The sequence below is a fragment of the Brassica napus genome, chromosome A8 (assembly GCF_020379485.1).
Source record: "Brassica napus cultivar Da-Ae chromosome A8, Da-Ae, whole genome shotgun sequence".
Taxonomy (NCBI): domain Eukaryota; kingdom Viridiplantae; phylum Streptophyta; class Magnoliopsida; order Brassicales; family Brassicaceae; genus Brassica; species Brassica napus.
The window spans coordinates 18,061,389-18,082,484 of NC_063441.1; the positions used below are offsets into that span (position 1 = coordinate 18,061,389).

At 36.5% G+C, this 21,096-nt stretch overlaps 4 protein-coding genes and 1 pseudogene across 4 annotated transcripts; 2 read left to right on the plus strand and 3 right to left on the minus strand.

Moving 5' to 3' along the window:
- Positions 1-1,046: 1,046 nt before the first annotated feature.
- LOC106359166 (putative F-box protein At1g50870) lies at positions 1,047-2,521 on the minus strand. The gene has a single exon (XM_022690163.2). The coding sequence runs from the start codon at positions 2,419-2,421 to the stop codon at positions 1,255-1,257; it is 1,167 nt and encodes a 388-aa protein (XP_022545884.1). The 5' UTR covers positions 2,422-2,521; the 3' UTR covers positions 1,047-1,254.
- A 2,591-nt stretch (positions 2,522-5,112) lies between these two features.
- Positions 5,113-7,881, plus strand: LOC106359167 (putative F-box protein At1g50870). The gene has a single exon (XM_048737952.1). The coding sequence runs from the start codon at positions 5,137-5,139 to the stop codon at positions 6,322-6,324; it is 1,188 nt and encodes a 395-aa protein (XP_048593909.1). The 5' UTR covers positions 5,113-5,136; the 3' UTR covers positions 6,325-7,881.
- Positions 7,882-9,102: 1,221 nt separating this feature from the next.
- On the plus strand, positions 9,103-12,561 carry LOC125576961 (annotated as a pseudogene).
- A 1,932-nt stretch (positions 12,562-14,493) lies between these two features.
- LOC106359168 (exopolygalacturonase clone GBGE184-like) lies at positions 14,494-16,256 on the minus strand. The gene is made up of 4 exons (XM_048737954.1): positions 15,976-16,256; positions 15,535-15,837; positions 14,960-15,463; positions 14,494-14,871 (listed from the first exon to the last, which is right to left on the minus strand). The coding sequence occupies exons 1-4, from the start codon at positions 16,180-16,182 to the stop codon at positions 14,623-14,625; spliced, it is 1,263 nt and encodes a 420-aa protein (XP_048593911.1). The 5' UTR covers positions 16,183-16,256; the 3' UTR covers positions 14,494-14,622.
- Positions 16,257-18,911: 2,655 nt separating this feature from the next.
- Positions 18,912-20,679, minus strand: LOC106395150 (exopolygalacturonase clone GBGE184-like). Its single transcript, XM_048737953.1, has 4 exons — positions 20,396-20,679; positions 19,951-20,253; positions 19,372-19,875; positions 18,912-19,288 (listed from the first exon to the last, which is right to left on the minus strand). The coding sequence occupies exons 1-4, from the start codon at positions 20,600-20,602 to the stop codon at positions 19,037-19,039; spliced, it is 1,266 nt and encodes a 421-aa protein (XP_048593910.1). The 5' UTR covers positions 20,603-20,679; the 3' UTR covers positions 18,912-19,036.
- Between the last annotated feature and the right edge of the window lie 417 nt (positions 20,680-21,096).

A 21,096-nucleotide genomic window follows, 5' to 3' on the forward strand; every position in this document is an offset into this window, starting at 1 on the left:
TACGATTTACATTTTCTTTTTGTTAGAAATATATATATATATATGCTAGCAACTAAATCTCCTGGAAACAATGGGATGACTTGTTGGTTGATGATATGTACAAGAGAATATGATAACATAAGGATTGTACGTAAGAGAAGAAGATGCACGCGAATGTAATTGATCCATATTCTTACAAAAAGATTAAAACCATTTTTGCAATATAATTAACATTCACCACAAAAAAGAAGAAGAAGAAGAAGCATGTAAAGGCAGAGGAAACGAGATGGTTGCCGGATTGTGTGGTTGTTAGAACTGATGGCGCTAGAGAGTTCATCTACTAATGAGGGCAACCGAACCGATACTCCAAATGGATTCTCTATATATATGCTATAAAGTTTTTTTTTCTTCTGTATATGCTTAATTTAGACGGTAAAATCAATGAATATGCAAAAGTCAAACACAAGCCAATAAACACTTGTTCAACGCTAACATACCAGACTTGGAACTCGACCCACTTATTTCTGCTTAGGTATGTGTTCCAGACGACACTATCAACTATTTGGAAAGAGAGGAATGGGAGAAGGCATGGAGAACTCTCCAACACTCCTGCAACTCTGATAAAAAACGTGGACAAGGCTGTCATCTCTAGTTTGCGTTCCATGGGAATTTTATGGAACTATGGTTTTTAGTTAGATAAACTTTTATTTCTTTTTCAATTCCTTAAGAAACTCTCTAAACACTCAACTTATGTTCCAGTCATTGTAAAAAAGTTTTTTTTTCTTGAATAAATCTAACATTCATTCAAAAAAAAAAACAATTGTACAACTTAGAAAGCTGTAGCTTTAAGCCTTTAACTTCGGCTTTTAAGACTTTAACTTTACCATCAGCATCTCTTGACTTATCCGCTAAAACATGAAGCTCGATGTTGGTTGTTGCCAAGGCAGCCCATAGCTGAAGCAAAAGTAGCCCCAGCCCTGGCAAGTTGGCAGAATATAATTTTGCACGAAACGTGTCCTATGTTTTCGCATTGTTGGAATAATACGGACCTCAATGAACGGAAAAGATAAGTCTCAATACGGACATAACTTAAGAATCATTGAAGCATTGTTGGAGTAACATTGGAGAACATCAAGGTACACAATATATGTTCTCAGAAAAGATCACACGAAAAAGTCAAAAACATAAAGAGAATCACTGGAGAACGTTAATTAAGCACCTAAGACGGTGCTCTACAAAAAAACAAAGTAACATTGAGAACCGAAGGCGGTGGCTCTACAAAGAAAAGAGACTCTCGATGTGATTTGGGAAAACATCCATAGTGAGCGTGTGGCTGCTAGAAAGTCCACAACGGCGTCTAAACTCACCCATATTTCTTTCAAAAAACACTTCTCTAGTACTGCTTCTCCTCGGATCTAAATATAAAATATAAAAGGCTTCTTTGAAACGACATGGAGCAAAAATAAACTCACCAGCATCAGTAATGCCCCTGAAACGTATACAATCCCTCTGTAGGTTCTCACATGGTAAATGAAGAACAAAGCATTCACGTGTCCATTCGTGTCCATGTGCATCTTTCAAACTATAGAGTTTAGCAACATGATAATCATGAGTAACTAAGGCTAGCCTTCCTTCATAAGGTATCATATGAAGCTTACGAGAGCGACCCTCCGGAAATTTTATAATATTGAAATTTTCAGATTTGACATCAAAGCTCATTATGATATCATGACCAGCACCACGAAGACGAGCTGTATAATACAGAATCCCATTGAAGCATCGCCCATATTCACTAGTTGGGGAATGCATAGGGCAACGTCCTTTGGTTATTATTCTCCATGATTCTTGAGCTCCCAGTGTAAGAACCTGAGGCTGATCGGAATATTTATTAGTTAATACACAAAGTACTTTGTGTTTACCCTCCAATGAATCGTATCCTAAATAAGACGACCAACCGTCTCGAGACGACATGTGTTTACCGGGATGTGGTAAGGCTAAAAACCGTCTCAAGGTTGGGTTCCAAATTTTTAACACGGGTAATAGAATCAGTCCCTGGACGCTCTGGGATCGTGGAGAGTCACAATCTGTGTTCGTTATTTGATAACTGTAGAATGAAGAACAAGTCGATCCGTCAGGAATCTGGTGTTGAGGAAACGAGAAAACATAATCTCCCCAACTTGATGAGAAGGTGACAAGAAGAGTTGGCGATCGTGAAGTGGACCGAGACATGAACGAGTTGATAAAACTAGGAAGAGTGATAGAAGAAGACCACAGCTTCGAGACGCATTGATATCTCAGGATCGATTTCGCAGGAAGTCTTGAGAGTATCTCCAAGGTTAGATCAAGAGGAATATGGTTTGGTTGTGATCTATCATCTCTGGATCTCTCTAGTCTTCTTCTCTTCTTGTTCATCCATGGCTGATTCTTCTTAAAATCCCTCATTCTTTCTTTCTAGAGTTATATGCCCCTTTTACTTAAATCGGTTCTGTTTAGGGTTCAATACAAATATATAAACATGGTAACGTGGATGGCACGATATATAATATACCACAAGATATTACAAATATTTATTATAGGAACGATTTATATATATTTAAAAAGTCAAAAAAAAAAATTTGTGTAGCGTTTTCACGTTTACAAATTTTGTTGTTGTAAATCTTACAGATCACATCTTAATTTCCATTTTTTAAATTTTCATTTCAGATTATATATATAATTTTGTTTTATATACGTTTCTCAACTACATAAAGAAAATGTTTACAAAAGTAAAAATTAAAGATCATATTAAATGTAATTTCACACAAAATTAAATTTTCATCAAAACTATTGGAGAATTTCAAGTTGGGAAATTGCCACAAATATCACATTCATAGTATCATTTTTCATGTTTACACTAATCACTTTTATTCTCACTTTTAATGAAGAGTAAAAGATAATTATATCTTTAGAGTTAACTAATCTAGACTTAGGGTTTAGAGTGAGGAATGGGATAGGGTTTTTGGAATGTGAAATTTAGGATTCTAATAAATATATAAATAAATAATTAAAAAATATATAAAATTTTTTAAAAAATAGTTTCAAACATAATTTTTGTTTTTCAAAAAGAAATTTGAAAAAAATAAAACAAAATTCGAAAAAAAAAGTTCAAAAAAAAAATTTATAAAAAAGTTCAAATTTGAAAAAGTATAATTCGAAAACATAAAAAAAATTTTACTTTTTTTTTAATTTAAATAATAATTTATTATATATATAAATAACAAGGGCATCAACGTCTTTTGCCACTTAATGAAGAAAATATTTTTGAAAATATCTCCTTAGTAGTGGTAAAAATAAAAAGTGGTAACATGAAAGTAGTAAACATGTAATTTTCCCTTTCAAGTTTACCACACTGTTTATATCATTATTCATGTTTACTCTAATTAAATTGGCATATACACAAATACCTTCTTGATTAAAAAGGCAAAACACTTTTATACACTTGCTTTATAGATACATAAATATAAATAATTATTTAAATAAAAGAATAATAATTTTTTTATTATTATTTCGAATTATAGGTTTTAGAATTATAGTTTTTCAAATTCAATTTTTTTTATAATTTTTTCTGAATTTTTTTCAAAATTATTTTTCTTTTTTTCAAATTTTCTCTTTAAAATTTGAAAATTCTTTCAGAAATTATTTAAAAATCTTTAGTATTTTTTTTTTGCAATTTAGTTTATGCAATTTCTCTAAAACTATTACGAAATCAAATCACATAATATATATGAAAAACTAATATATCTTTTACCGATCAATAAAATTGTGACACATGAAATATTTATGTATAAAAATTGATGAAAAATGAAAATTCATAAAGAAAAACTAGGCTCCGATTGGAGCGTAGGCTGTTAGGACTTTTTGCAATCTTAAAGCATTCACAGCCAATATTCCTCTTGATCCAACCTTGGAAATATTCTCAAAACTTCCTTGGAAATTAATCATGAGATGTTGATGTGTCTCGAAGCTGTGGTTTTTATTTTTATTTTTTGAATTATATAGAGATATTCTAATTCTCGTAGATCCAGACTAACTATGTGTTATTATCTTATGTTTTTTAGTTCACGTGTCGATCTTGTCCCTAGCAATGCTGAAATGTTAATTCTCCAAGACTTCCGTGTGTGCTTCAGCTTCAACCCTAATAAAAGAGAGCGTGAGGAACATGAAGAATGGTTTGGTCTAGGAACTTGAACTGGATTGTCTTCATGGCTTTTAGCAGAGATCTCGTTTGGAACCTAGGGATCAAGAAACAAAAATTTGCTATTGCTAAATACCCACGGCCAGAGATACCATGATTTATGGGTAAGTGCTTAAACTGTGATAACGCAGAAGCTGCATGAGTTTAACTTTATGAAGAGCGGATCTCATGTTGACGTAGTTCCACGCGTCAAACTGAAGACGTGAGTGCTCATTGCCTGTCTTTCAACGTGTCATGTTTGTTGCAATATTATTCAATTCTTGAAAACTCAATTAAGATCGATTAGATGATATATAATCACATTTAAGCAAAAACATTCATTGGAACAAGATTATAGTGAGATGTCTATAGTACATGTGGACTCTACGTTTCTTGATGTTCTAGCATGTCATCAAAAGTGATCAGACCCTTATCACATCAAATTTTGAATCAACATATAAGACAGACAGACTCATCCGTGTCATGTTTTCAGCGTATGTTTGAGGATTCAATACTCGAACACCAATGCCTTGTTAACAACACACAAAATGCCACAAGTCAGAGTGTTATAAGACTTAATTAGCTTTTGGGAAAATCAAATCGCTATAATTTCTTGATGTTCTAGCATGGCATCAAAAGTTTATGCCGTTTTCCACATTTCCTTCTTTTTTTTCTGAAACACTCCGTTTTTCATATTTTTCTTTAAAACTCTACAAAAACATTTGGAAATTTATGTTGTTTTCCTTTTTTTTAACCGACACACCAACAGCTTTTTTTGTCGATTATTAAACTTATCGTCTGAATAAAAAAGGAAAATCAAAAATTTCTCTCAACTAGGAAAATTCAACTACACCAGGCTCGGTTTATTATATAACGTCGTGCGGCCTACTGTGTTAATATAAACAATACTAGTAAAAAAGGGGAATATAACTGGAAGAAAGAATATGAGGATTTTGAAGAAGAAAGTATTGCCGAGGAATCAGGCATGGATGAACAAGAAGAGAAGAAGACTAGAGAGATCCAGAGATGATAGATCACAACCAAACCATATTCCTCTTGATATAACCTTGGAGATACTCTCAAGACTTCCTGCAAAATCAATCATGAGAAATCGATGTGTCTCGAAGCTGTGGTCTTCTTCTATCAAACTTCCGAGTTTTATCAACTCGTTCGCATCTCGGTCCACTTCACGATCGCCGACTCTTCTGGTCACCATCTCATCAGGTTCAGCAAAATATGTTTTCTCGTTTCCTCAACACCAGATTCCTGACGGGTCGATTTGTTCTCCATTCTATAGTTATCAAATAGCAAACTTAGATTGGAAATATTCCCTATCCAACAGCATCCATGGATTGATTTTAACATCCGTATTCAAGATTTGGAACCCAGCCTTGAGACAGTTTTTAGCCTTTCCACATCCTGATAAATACGTCTCGAGTCGACACGCGTCGTCTTATTTGGGCTACGATCCTTTGGAAGGTAAACACAAAGTACTATTGTTCATGTCGACAATCAAATGTACTGATCAGCCTCGGGTTCTTACGTTGGGAACTCAAGAATCATGGAGAATAATAACCAAAGGACATTGCCCTGTGCATCGCCCATGTGGACATGAGCGATGCTTCAATGGGATTCTGTATTATAGAGCTTGCCTTGATGGTGATAGTCAATGTATCATAATGAGCTTTGATGTCAAATCTGAATACTTCAATATTATAAATTATCCGGAGGGCCGCTCTTGTTCCTCGTTTCATATGATACCCTATGAAGGAAGGCTAGCTTTAGTTACTTATGATCATCCGTATGATGATGTTGAACTCAATATTTTGAAAGATGCACATGGACACATATGGACACGTGAACGCTATGTTCTTCATTTACCATATGAGAGCATACGGAGGGACTTGATATATTTCGTGGGTACTACAGATGCTGGTGAGTATGCTTTTGCTCCGCATGGTGTCTATGAAGCCTTTTATATTATATATTTCGATCCGAGGAGAAACAGTACTAGAAAAGTACTTTTTGAAAGAAATTTGGATGAGTTTAGACGCCGTTGTGGACTTGATAGCGACGACTACTTCACCATGCAAGTTTACCCAAATCACATCGAGAGTCTCTTTTCTTTATAGAGCAACCACCTTCGGTGCTCAACGCTCTCCAGTGATTTTCTTATGTTTTATGTACCTTCATGTTCTTCAGTGTTACTTTGTTCCTTTTGATTCACTGAGTTCATGTCTATTCATTACTTAGATTTTCTCTTATGCCATTTCTTACTGAGATTTTGCACTAGAATACTGACTCAACGATTAAAGGGGATATTCCTTATTGCTTCAATGATTCTAAAATAATGGGAATCACCTATAAAATATTCTTATTTGTTTAAACCATTAAGATCTGTATTTTCCCTTCTAATATATAGCCAAGAACACGTTTTATTCCAACAGTGCCAAACACAAAGCATGAAATTTTCCTAAAGTAAATATATCGGTTGAAACACAAAGAATACAACAGCTAGTTAATATGTGGTGTTTCGAAGTTTCTCAAAACTTTTTTTTTTTTTTTTTGACAAAATGTGAATTCATTTCAATAAGAAATGGCAAAGAGGTACAAGCAAGCATGAACCTAAAGCTGCAATTAAGCAAAGTTCTATCAAAGAGACCCCAAAAAAAGATAAAAAAGCCCCTTGGATACAAAATAGGTTTAGTCTAAATCATAAGAAACAGACTAAAGCTAAACTAGGAGATCATAAGGTTAACTATTGGCCATAGGTAGACCAAGAAGCAACTCATTCACTGTAAACTGCAAATGAGAAGACTGGTCTTGGGTATGGATGGAAACGGAGCAATCCCGGGGATACTTTGACGGCAACAGGCGGAGTCGGATTGGCGAGCCGTCCCCGGCTATTACACTAACAATGAGACCAGATCCAGCCAAACCAGAGACTTTGCGAAGGAGAAGCTGTGAGTCCAAACTAACAGATGAAAGACACTCGATGAAGAACAAGGGCTCTTGAGGAGGTAGGCGGAGGTTTATCTCCCGACTCCGGCCACTTCCTCGGAGGAGATAATGCATTTCAACCGTCAAAGAGGCAGCGACACCCACCCAAAACTTCATTCCCAGGCTTGAAGAACGGGAGCAGAAGCTCCAAACAAACACGGCAAGCGACTGAAGATGCTGTAGAGTAACCGCAACGAAGGGTCTGAAACAGGGCCAGTCCCCGAAGCCCCAAAGAACCAACAAGCAGCAACAAGAAACAACACTTCCACGGATAACCACCGTGATAAGCTAACCCCACAATCTTAAACAGAGGTTCTCAGTGGTTTCCTCCACACCACTTTCTCACAGAGAAGAGAAGCTCTGAACTTACCCGTGAGATAAACCGACGGAGATGAAGGGGCACGAAGCTAATCGAAGACATGAAGGAGGCAGCAATGCACCAGACTGCCATCGACGCCTCAGAGAAACTAGATCTGACCCAGATCTATCGCCTTCACCCAAGAGAGCAAGCTCACGGAACCCTTCAACACAACCAGTAACCGAGACCTCGTCACTGCTCCAGAGGGCCACAGACACCCGCGAAACCCCTTTTAAAACCGCCGGAGAACCACCGGAGGAGATCCAGAAACAGTCAACATGTCGGACGGGTTAATGAGGAGAAGAAAGGGTAAGAGGAGGTAACCAAGACAGAAAACTAAAAGGGGGTGACCGGCGACAAGGAGAGCCGCCAGTCACCGGAGGAGGACGAATAGATCTGGTTTTTTAGGGTAGAGAGGTTTTTAGAGATAGAGAGAGAAAAAGTAGGGCTGTCGTTTCCCCGTTTCTCAAAACTTCACTTTGGGTGGTGGTGTTGAAGTTTCGATCGATGTAGCATGGGTTATTATGTTGTGATGGGGTTCATATATTCTGAAAGATGCACATGGACACGAATGGACGCATCAACGCTTTCTAGGTGTACCTTGTAAAGAGCGAATGGAGGATTCATACAAGTATCATGGGTATTATTAGTGATGCTGGTGAGCTCGTTTCTAAGTTATTCTAATGTTTTTAACCATTTATTTGCTTTGTCCAATTATTTATAGTCAACTTTAAAATAAAAATTATTAAAAAGTGCGTCTAATATTTTTATATTATCTGGAAATAGGTTCGGATATTCTTTAAAAATATTGGTATACAATTATCTTCCAATTTTTCTTTAACTAGGTGTTTTACCCGCGATGCAGGCTTAAACATTTTCATAAATTTTTGAAAAGTTCTTTGTATACTATTCTAGTTATATTGTGTTTTCCAAAAAGAATTCTTGCGATCAATTTAGTATCATCTATGCATTGTCTACTCTCGAATATATAAATATATATATATTTTTGAACAATTAAATATTAAAATATTTTAGTGGTATAATTTAAACTTGGGTCTCTAGTCAAAAAACAAAACTTGTTTCCAATTTATGTAAAGAATATTATTTTTTTGAATGAGCAAAGATTTAAGGATGGTTATTGTTTTAAGAACATTAACTTGTTATTTCTGAATAATTAAATATTAAAATATTTTAGTGTTATAATTTAAACTTGGGTCTCTAGTCAAAAAACAAAACTTATTTCCAATTTATGTAAAGAATTTCTTTTTTTTTTGTGAATGAGCAAATATTTAAGGATGGCTATTAGCAAATAAATGTTTAAGAACTTTCATATATTTTTTTTGAGATTCTACTGCTATAATAGTTTAAGGGTTTTTGAAATATTACTAATTAATTGTTATTGATTCGAAGATTTTCAAATTTCATCAAAATTCTTTATTTATTTATGATAATAGTTTTTCATTCTATTTTAACAAAATTTAACTTTATTAAAATATAATTTCTTTTTTTATTCATAAGATACAACTTTTAAAATATTTTGACAATTAAAATAATGGATGTAATAAAATCCGCTATGTAATTTGTATTTGAATATATCACAACAACAACTTACATAGCGGTAAAGTTTAGGTCTTTTTACCTTTAAATTTTGAGATTATTTTTTAGTGTTTAGGGTTGGTAGAGTTTTAGCGTTAGATGGGATTTAGGGTTAGGTTTATGTAGGGTTTTAGGGTTAGGTTTAGGCAGGGTTTAGGGTTAGCAGGGTTTACGGTTAGGTAGGGTTTAGAGTTAGAAAGGGTTTAGGGTTAGGTACGGTTTAGGGTTAGGAAGGGTTTAGGGCTAGGTAGGGTTTAGGGTTAAAAGGGTTTAGGGTTAGTAGGGTTTAGGGTTAGGTAGGGTTTAGGGTTAGGTAGGGTTTAGGGTTGGTAGGGTTTAGGGTTAGGTAGGGTTTAGGGTTCGGTAGGGTTTAGGGTTAGGTAGGGTTTAGGGTTAGGTAGGATTTAGAATTGGGTAGAGTTTAGGGTTAGCAGGGTTTAGAGTTTAGGGTTAGGTAGGGTTTAGGGCTAGAAAGGGTTTAGGGTCAGAATGGTTTTAGGGTTAGGTAGGGTTTAGGGTTAGTAGGGTTAGGGTTATGTAGGGTTAGGGTTAGGTAGGGTTTAGAATTAGGTAGGGTTTAGGGTTAGCATGGTTTAGGGTTAGAAGGGTTTATGGTTATTAGGGTTTATGGTTAGTAGGATTTAGGGCTAGAAAGGGTTTAGGGTTAGGTAGGGTTTAGGGTTAGAAGGGGATTAGGGTTAGGTAGAGTTTTAGCGTTAGATGAGATTTATGGTTAGGTTTATGTAGGGTTTTAGGGTTAGGTTTAGGCAGGGTTTAGGGTTAGCAGGGTTTAGAGTTAGGTAGGGTTTAGGGTTAGAAAGGGTTTAGGGTTAGGTACGGTTTTTAGGGTTATGTAGGGTTTAGGGTTAGGTGTGGTTTAGGGTTAAAAAGGGTTAAAGGTAGGTATGGTTTAGGGTTAGTAGGGTTTAGGGTTAGGTAGGGTTTAGGGTTGGTAGGGTTTACGGTTAGGTAGGGTTTAGGGTTCGGTAGGGTTTAGGGTTATGTAGGGTTTAGGGTTAGGTAGGTTTTAGGGTTACGTAGGGTTTAGGGTTAGGTAGGGTTTAGGGTTAGGTAGGGTGAAGAAATTAAAACAGACGACTTACATGTAAGTCGTCGAGAAGAGTTTAATATTTTTAGCGGGAAATTAAATATTTTTAGCGGGAAACTAAAATAGAAGACTTTCCAGACGACTTACAAGTAAGTCGTCTGGTTTAAATTATTTAAGCGGGAAAATAATTTTTTTAAAAAATTTTAGGCGGGAATATTTGGACGACTTACATGTAAGTCGTCTGTTTTAATTTCTTCACCAGACGACTGAAATGTAAGTCGTCTAGACCCTAAACATAACCTCTAAACTAGCTTTTATATGCCCGGTAAATGATCCGGTTAGGTTAAAACGTACATTGGTAAAATTAAAGGTTTGGTACGATGTGGACGACTGAAATATACGTCGTCCGAGTAAATTATTCAACATATGACTGAAATATAAGTCGTCCACACCCTAAACATAACCCCTAAACTTAATTATCTAATTAAACACTTCATAAAATCAAATCAAACTTGAAAAGTGTTTACTATACACAGAAATAAACACATATAGGTGAAAACTAATTTTTGAAAAAAACATTTTAGTTTTCCAAAATCTAACCCTAACAATACATACAATACTACAATATATGTTTGCCAAACTCCTAAGCCAAAGTATTTCATGATTCACTACTTCCACTCATCTATCTTCAAAACAAATCAATTTTATCATATCTTAATTTATATCACTTAAAACTGTTTATAATTACTTGATTTTTATTTTTCACGCATCAAAATATTTTTTTACAAGATTTATAAATTATTTTTAAAATAAACTGGTACCAGACGACTTACACTTCAGTCGTCCAGACGACTTCCAACATCTCAGACGACTCAGACGATTTACTGGGGCTATATTCGTAAAAATGGCTTCTGTTTTTTTTTGTTTGGTCACAAGAGGCTGAGCTGTAATTTCACTAGGCTTTTTTGCATTTGATTCAAGTTTGGGTATAGGTTTGGGGTTAAAATCAAGTTGTGGATTAGTTTTGGCAAAAACCCCAAGACTTTTTCAGATAACAATACAATATATACATAAGTTATCTCTTTTTTAAATTATATTTTTAGATTTTGGATAATTCTTACTATTCTTCATAATAATCAATTATCTAATCAAAATCAATTAAAATTTCATTTTTATTTTTTAATTTATTTATACATTTTATTCATTAAGGTATAAACGATATTAACTACTCTAACTTTCAACGTGAGAGCTTCATTCCAAATTTACTTCGCAAATAATAGTATAGATAACCAACAATCTTGGTAAACACAGCTCGAGTCCAAACGATTGGTCTTACTTAGGATACGATTCACTGGAAGGTAAACACAAAGTACTTTGTGTACCATCTGAAGAATATACCGATCAGTCGCGGGTTCTTACATTGGGTATTCAAGAATCATGGAGACACATAACCAAAGGACGTTGCCCTGTCCATCGCCCAACTGGAACACGTGGCCGATGCTTCAATGGATTTATATATTATGAAGCTCGTCTTCTTGGTGATGATCAAGATATCATAATGAGCTTTGATGTGAAATCTGAAAACTTCAATCCTATAAAGTTTCCGGGTGAGGGTCCCTTTTGGCCCTTTTTTTGATACCTTATGAGGGAAGGGTAGCCTTAGTTACTCATGATCATCCCTTTGATGTTGTTAAACTCTATATTTTGGAAGATGCACATGGACACGAATGGAAACGCTTTGTTCTTCATGTACCATGTAAGAGCGTACGGAGGGATTCTATATATTTCAGCGGTACTACAGATGCTGGTGAATATGTTTCCGCATGGTGTCTATGAAGCCTTTTATATTATGTATTTCGATCCGAGGAGAAAAGTATTTTTTGAAAGAAATTTGGATGACTTTAGACGCCGCTGTGGACTTGCTAGCAACGACACGTTCACCATGCATGTTTTCCCAAATCACATCGAGAGTCTCTTTTCTTTGTAGTGCACCCACCTTCGATGCTCAATGCTATTTAGTGATTCTTTTATGTTTTTGCATTTTTCTGTTGTTCTTTTCTGTGAACACATATTGTGTACCTTGATGTTCTTCAGTGTTACTTTGTTCTTTTCGATCACTGAGTTCATGTGTATGCATTACTTAGATTTTCTCTTAAGCTATTTCTTGCTCAGATTTTGCATTAGAATACTCAATACTGATTCAAGGATAAAGGAGATGCTCCATAATTTCTTCAATTATGATTCTATAATAATGGGAATCACCAATAAATGATTTTTAATTATCTTCTCCAGCAATTGAGATCTGTATTATTCGATCTCTTCTAATATGGCCATTATTCCAACAATGCCATACACAAAGAATGAGTCTCCTTGCATACTGGCCCCTCTCTCTTAAATTTTGTTCTTTGCTTTTGTTTATCTCTCAAGCCTCTTCTCCTTCCCCTGTCAATATGTTTGCTTGCTCTGCTGTCTCGACGATGACGTCTTTGTTCCGTGTATAGGAGGCGTTCGAGAGGTAATGGAGTAACGACGAGACATGCATGAAGGCATCAGCGGCTTCAGATCTTTTTTCTAGGTTTTCACTGGATTTGGTGTTTGGTTTTGGAGTTTGTAGTTTGTAGACCCATCCCGTCTTTGTAGAGAGTCTCTTTGGTTGGTTTGGATCTGTCACTAGTACTTGCTTCAAGGGCCTTGTAGATTTGTAAATCATCACTCGGCTGTGGATTTGGTAAATAAGAGAAGTTTCGTTTCTTTGGTTCTCGTTGACGAATCCCGTAAAAAGTCACCAGCTCTTTTGGTCATTAGTGTCGGAGATCTATTTAGTGGTGGCGCGTTTTAAGGGTGGAGCCATCCCAGCATCATCGATCAGGCTGTGGTCCTTCTCGCTGATGGACGAAACTCTTTTGTTTCTCTTTTTCAGGTATTAGAGTGGCAGCGAAGTCCCATATGACAATTACTCTGTGTGTGTGGTTCTTGGAATCAAAGATAAGGGAGACATGACATCCATATCAAATTGATTGTTTCAAAGTTCTTCGCCGTTTGTTTTCATATCACTGAAAGTTAAGAATCGCTTCTTGGTTTTCAAGAACGAGTCATGGAATGAGTATTTCAGTTTGGTTGGTCATTAAAAGCTGAAGTACCCTTCGTGTGGACATGTCAATTGTTGTGCCATCCCAGGAACATCTTCGGACATCGGGTCTGTGGTGTTGGGTTCAACAATTTTCTTATCTTAGCAGATTGGTGTCAATGTCAAAAGAGAAGACTAATCTTTTCCGGATCAGGACATGTTTCTGGCCACGAGTTTCCTTCATTACAAGCTGCGCTCTTCTCAAGCTGCTAGTGTGGATAAAAGTAGAACAACAGTGTGAAGTAAATTCAACTTTGGACAGGGCAATTTTCATTGTTTCTCAGGTTTCCCGGCCTAGAATAGGATAGGTAAGATCATTGTGATCATTTATGCTTATCATTGTCTTATCTTTCGTTTGTAATTTGCAGGTATGTTTCATCTCCAAGTTTAATAAAAATCCAGTGTTTAAAAAAAAAAAGAACGAGTCTCATGAATCCTCGGTTAATATATCGATTGAAAAGATGAAACACAAAAGGAAACAACAGCTGGTTATTTTGTGGTGACTCGAAGTTCCTCAAAACTTCACTTTAGGCGGTGGTGTTGCAGTTTCGATCGATTTGCATGGGTTCTTATGTGGTGTTTCGAAATTTCTTCAAACGTAAGTTTAGGCGGTGATGTTGAACTTTCGATCAATTTAGCATGGGTAATTATATGGTGTTGGAGTTCAAAGCTATATTCTGAAAGATGCATATGGACACGACTGGACACATCAACGCTTTCTAAGTGTACTTTGTAAAAGGGAATGGATGATTCATATAAGCTGCAAAATGAATTTAAGAGGGTGGAAATTTTTGTTCTCAGCCTTGTAATAATATCATTGGAGAAGTTTTTGAGATGGTGGACACTGGAGACATAGATACTCTCAGTTAGCTTGACCATTTATATGCTTGTTACTAATTAAGTTCAGCTAAGTTTTTAAGAAATAAAGAAAGCTTTCAGGCTACATATAGCTGATGTTTTAATTTTATGTTGTTCCTTTGATCCGTGCTTTTAAATAGAGTAGTTTTAATGTGAAATGGTTGTATACACTAAACTCACAGACCAAAGTTAGGACCAGAAAATTGTCAAGCAATCAATTGAAGGGTCTGTTTATTATATCATTACCCCCCCCCCCCCCCCCCCCCCCCCCCCCCCCCCCAAAAAAAAAATAGAAAAATTATAAACAAAGAAAAGAATATCAAAAAGTCATATATTCCAATTATTGTTGATAAACTTACAAACTAACTCACAAACAAAACAACAAAATGTTTGTGGAAACTTTTGCCTTGTTTTTCAACATCAAATTATGTATACCAAAAAACTTATTTGGGAAGAGGGAAGCTAAGTTTTCCACCGAAGATAACATTGGCGTTGTCACAAAGAGCTCCGACCAAACCTCCTGACGCCGAGGGATGTCCTCCTTTGTCACCTACGAAGTTCAATTCCACGTCAACGACGCTGACTCCTTTGCACGGTACTGATTTGCTGCACATGATCTGAACTTCGTCTTTTGTAATTGTTGTTCCTCTTACGTTCTTGAACAGCACATTGCTTATCGCAACTTTTGAATCCTACAAACACACACAAAAAGTTTATTTTCGTAAACTGCTGAATGATCAAGTGAAGTTTTGGTTTGAGATTTCCTCGGGTATATCTTACTCCGCCTCTTGAGCCGTAGTTTTGGTCAATGATGATTGGGTTCTTGACGTTTGTCATCGTAATATCTTCAAACGTGATGTCCACAGCCGTGCTTGGAGACGAACCACCCCAACTCTTGATTCTAAGACCATTGTCGGTATCTTTCATGATGCAGTTCTTAAAGTGAATGCCGGCAACATTCTCCTCGTTCGGGTACTTACCAAGACTACCGACACTTAGGCCGTGTCCTGGGCCACAAGTCACGCGCTCGACGGTTACATTGGTGGAACCACGACCGACTGAGATGCAATCGTCTCCTGTAGCTATTAAACTGTCAACGATGTGAACGTTGACCGCATTGCTCAAATGGATACCATCGGTGTTGGGACTTTCAGCAGGGGCAGTAATCTTGATGTTTTGGACGTTGACATTTTTAGTTTTTACCAAGAACATGTGGAAGGCCTTTGCGTTGACCGAGCTAATGCCGGATATGTCAAGATTTAAGATGTTTCTGAATTTTAGAGACTGCATGCAGGTGTAAGTATGATCAGTACAAAAATATTAATTACTGATATTATTATTAACTTAAATCTTACCGTTGGAGGAAGATTGCAGTTGGCCTTTTGACCACACCCATCTGCTTTCCAAACGGCTTCACCTTTGCCGTGGAATGTGCCGGGTCCGGTGAGGACGACATTATCGACGTGTTCGAATAAGAACCATTCAGGAGTCGGGTATCCGCTTGGTGGAGCGATGATTGTGCCCTGAACTTCGACGGTCACTTTGCTCTTGCATGGACCAGCAAAAATTACTGGACCAGCCAAGAAATCTCCTTTAGGGACTAGTAGCGTTGCTGGTACAGGACTGGCACACACTTGGAGCCATGTGTTTAGAAACGCCTGTCGTACAAATTTTTTTAGAAGAAAGAAACTATTTTTTATTAATGTTTCTTGTCATGTGTATTTTACTAATAATAACAGTAACTTAAATTATGAAGCGAAACTCAAGCTAATTCCATAAAATTAAAGAAATCTTACCTTGGAAGAATCGGTGGCACCATTTCCCACTGCTCCATTCTTAGTAATATCAAAGACCGTAGGGTTCCCGGCAACGGCGGCAAGGCCACGGCGGGCATCGAGATCTTCACCATTAGCTACACAAGAACCTAACACCAAGGTCATTAAGATTAATGAGCCTACATTAGTATTATTTGCCTTGGCAACCAAACTTCTCGCGCTAGCCATGGAGATAATATATATATATATTTTTTCTTTTTTTTTTGTTTTTTTGTTCTTTTAAAAATGTGTTGACAAATTTAAAAGTGATTTGATCATTGGAGGATTCATGATGTTTTATAGGTTCGTTTGTGTGCTATTTTTAGATTTTACTCAAATTAAAACGTGATCCGCAAAAAAAGGATGGAAAACTATTTTGAACAAACTTATGTGTGTATGCATATTTATACACTTCTGTAAGTTTTGCCTTCCCTTATGTAGGGACTTTAGTGTTATATTAACACTTAGGCAAATTACAGAGTTTTGATAACACCAAGTTATCATTTAATTTAACTCTGCTTTTGATGTATGAATATATCAGATTGTAGTGCTCGTTACAAACTTTACAATGAGCCAATAATCTGATCACGACCACCGCTGGTTTTTGGCCGGAAAAGTAAAAACACTCATTTTTCAAAACTGTGTTCCAACACAATGTAATAAGACCACTAGGTTTAGTCACACTAACCACCCGTTCGTGTTTATCTATCTCTTTTCCAAGTGCATCCACACTTCTGGATTTTGCTCGGTTTCTGAGCAACTGCAACATCTTTCTGTGGTTTCATCCGAGCAGCCAGCTCCTGAGCTCGCTTAACAGCTTCAAAAAATTGACTAGAAGTTTCCGATGAAGAACGTGTCTAACTAACTTGAGTGTTGTTCTTATCAAACTCCATAGGCACATCTTCAAACTTGCTCCTCCTCCTCTTGCAAGATGAGAAGAGGAGTCAAGTGAAGAAAGTGGGAACTGCTGATAACTCCACTGATATGTTCACTAAGTCGGTTACTCACAACAAGTTCAAACATTTTTTGGATTTGTTAAACATCTCGATCTGTTAATCTAGCCCCAAGTGGGTATCTGGCCCCGAGAGGGCATCTAGTCCTAAGAACGTCTGGAATTTAAGTTAAGCGTCTGGCCCTGAAGAGCATCTGGTTCATGATAGCATCTGGTTCTGAAGGACATCTGGTTGATGAAGAACGTCTGGCTCTAGTTGAGTGTCTGGTCCTGAAGGGCATCTGGTCCTGAAGGGCATCTGGTTCATCATATCATCTGTTCCGCAAGGACATCTGGTCCAAAAGAACGCCTGAAGCAAAAAGAGAGTCTAGTACATCTGGCACTGGTGATAATGCTTCTGATACATTGGTTTTTGGAAGATTTAAGTCAATGTGGAGATTTATTGTAATGTCTTGAATATGCGTTTCACCTACAGCGCTGAAATGCTCACTTCAGAAACCTATCTTCAGCATTTTAGAGTTGTAAGGACATCTGAGTTATCGAGAGCACTGAAATGCCCACTTCAGTAAAACTGCATCTTGCATTTTGATGCTCTAGAAAATCCGAATCAATTTAGATCTTATTGCTAGGTTTTCTAGGAGACAAAATACCACTATATATATATTTTTCCTCTTCTAAACTTAATTAATAGCTAAAATAGAGAGCAATCTGATCTGTTCTTATTGTAAACAGATTTCTGTAAATACTTCATTAATAAAAGTCTCTTTATCCGTGGAAGTAGCCTATTGGTAAACCACGTTAAAGCTTGTGTTCTTTTCATTTATTGCGTTTATCCATCTGTGTTTTCCGCGTCTGTTCTTCTAGCTTCTGTCACAGCACTTAGGTTTCTTGATTCCTTCCCTAGCCCCATTTTCTTTGCTCTCTGTCTTTCCTCTTTTTCCTCGCTTCAATCTCCTTATTTCCTTCATGCTGAGACCTCTCATCACGACGATAGTGATCTGAATCACGACGCTTCGGATCCTGGATGCTACTGGAGTCTCTTCTTTTCTTTTTCCATGATGAATGTTTTGGGGGAATTCATTTAAGCAAGGGCATTATTTATACAGGACATCATTTATTTCCCTAGTGCACTCGAAAGTTTATGCCGTTTTCATATTCCTTTTTTTTACTAGGATATTGGAAACTCCACAAAAGAAAATTCTCAGCAATCTATCATTATTTTTCTGACCGTATTGATCCTCGGGATACTTCTTCTGAGTTTGTTGTCGTGTCTAAGAGAAACAATGGCATGACTAATTGTTTGTTGATTATATATAGAAGAGAATATAAACAAGCTAACTAATTATTTGTACGTAAGAGAATCCAGGAACTAGTTCAAACTTCAGACATACTTTTATCAAAGCAACATAGGAATTTGTCGCTAAGTATTTGACCAAATAGGATCGTCATGTTTCTATAGAATCCATCACTAGAATTGCATGGGCCTCATTTGAATACTAGGAAAAAAGTAAATAACTGGACTGGACACATCAACCTTCTAGGTGTAGTTTGTAAAAGGGAATGGATGATTCGTATAAGTTTTCAAATGAATTTCAGAGGGTGGAAAGTTTTTGTTCTCAGCCTTGTAATAATATCATTGAAGAAGTTCTTGAGATGGTGGACACTGAAGACAACGATACTCTCAGTTAGCTTGACCATTTATATGCTTGTTACTAATAAAGTTAAGCTAAATTTAAGAAAAAGCAAGCTTTCAGGCAACAGATAGCTGATGTTTTAATTTTATTTTGTTCCTTTGATCCGAGCTTTTAAATAGAGTTGTTTAATGTGAAATGGTTGTATACAACTATACACTAAACTCATCACAGACCAAAGTTATGACCAGAAAATTTCAAGCAATCAATTGAAGGGTCTGTTTATTATATTATTACCACACAAAAAAAATTAGGAATTATAATCATAGAAAAAATTATCAAAAAGTCATATATTATTATTGTTGATAAACTTACAAACTAACTCACAAACAAAACAAAAAAATGTTTGTGGAAACTTTTGATTTGTTTTTCAACATCAAGTTATGTATACCAAAAAAGCTTATTTGGGACACAGAGGGAAGCTAAGTTTTCCACCGAAGATAACATTGGCGTTGGTACAAAGAGCTCCGACCAAACCTCCTGACGACGAGGGGTGTCCTCCTTTGTCACCTACGAAGTTCAATTCCACGTCAACGACGCTGACTCCTTTGCACGGTACTGATTTGCTGCACATGAACTGAACTTCATCTTTTGTAATTGTTGTTCCTCTTACGTTCTTGAACAGCACATTGCTTATCGCAACTTTTGAATCCTACAAAACACACAAAAAGTTTATTTTCGTAAGCTGATCAAGAGAAGTTTTGGTTTGAGATTTTCTCGGGTATATATACTTACTCCGCCTCTTGAGCCGTAGTTTTGGTCAATGATGATTGGGTTCTTGACGTTTGTCATCATAATATCTTCATAGGTGATGTCCACAGCCGTGCTTGGAGACGAACCACCCCAACTCTTGATTCTAAGACCATTGTCGGTATCTTTCATGGTGCAATTCCTAAAGTGAATGCCGGCAACATTCTCCTCGTTCGGGTACTTACCAAGACTACCGACACTTAGGCCGTGTCCTGGGCCACAAGTCACGCGTTCGACGGTTACATTGGTGGAACCACGACCGACTGAGATACAATCGTCTCCTGTAGCTATTAAACTGTCAGCGATATGAACGTTGACCGCATTGCTCAAATGGATGCCATCGGTGTTGGGACTTTCAGCAGGGGCAATAATCTTAATGTTTTGGACGTTGACATTTGTAGTTTTTACCAAGAACATGTGGAAGGCCTTTGCGTTGACCGAGCTAATGCCGGAAATGTCAAGGTTTAAAATGTTTCTGAATTTTAGAGACTGCATGCAGGCCAGTGTAAGTATGATCAGTACAAAAATATTAGTTAATGATATTATTTTTAACTTAAATCTTACCGTTGGAGGAAGATTGCAGTTCAACTTTTTACCACAGCCATCTGCTTTCCAAACGGCTTCACCTTTGCCGTGGAATGTGCCGGGTCCGGTGAGGACGACATTATCGACATGTTCGAATAAGAACCATTCAGGAGTCGGGTATCCGCTTGGTGGAGCGATGATTGTGCCCTGAACTTCGACGGTCACTTTGCTCTTGCATGGACCAGCAAAAATTACTGGACCAGCCAAGAAATCTCCTTTAGGGACTAGTAGCGTTGCTGGTACAGGACTGGCACACACTTGGAGCCATGTGTTTAGAAACGCCTGTCGTACAAATTTTTTAGAAGAAAGAAACCATTTATTATTGGATAAATGTTTCTTGTCATGTGTATTTTACTAATAGTAACAGTAAATTAAATTACGAAGCGAAACTCAAGCTAATTCCATAAAATTAAAGAAATCTTACCTTGGAAGAATCGGTGGCACCATTTCCCACTGCTCCATTCTTAGTAATATCAAAGACCGTAGGGTTGCCGGCAACAGCGGCAAGGCCACGGCGGCCACCGAGATATTCACCATTAGCTACGCAAGAACCTAACACCAAGGCCATTAAGATTAATGAACCTACATTAGTATTATTTGCCTTGGCAACCAAACTTCTTGCGCTAGCCATGGTGATAATATCTTTTTATTTTTTGCTTTTTTGTTCTTTTAAAAATGTGTTGACAAATTTAAAAGTGATTTGATCATTGGAGGATTCATGATGTTTTATAGTGTTGGTTTGTGTGCTATTTTTAGATTTTATTCAAATTAAAACGTGATCCGCAAAAAAAAAAAACAAAGAAAAATTCTTAAATACCAATACTTTTTTTACAAATTAAGTGGAACTACTATTAGATTGTTTTTCTATTTTAAGAACATCAATACTTGCATTACGAATAGGGAAATATATTTTGTGTTAGCAAAATATAAAGGAAAAAATTTCTAAATATATATACTAAATAGTTTTTATTTAGTTTTGTTCCTTAATAATCCTCAGATGTTGTTTAAAAAAAAGAACTTATGATGACATTGATAAATCTGTATGCATGGCAACATTCTGAATTTGTAAAAAAGGTTTTATCGAATTATATAAATGTGTAATTAAACTTGTTGAATGTAATTTAT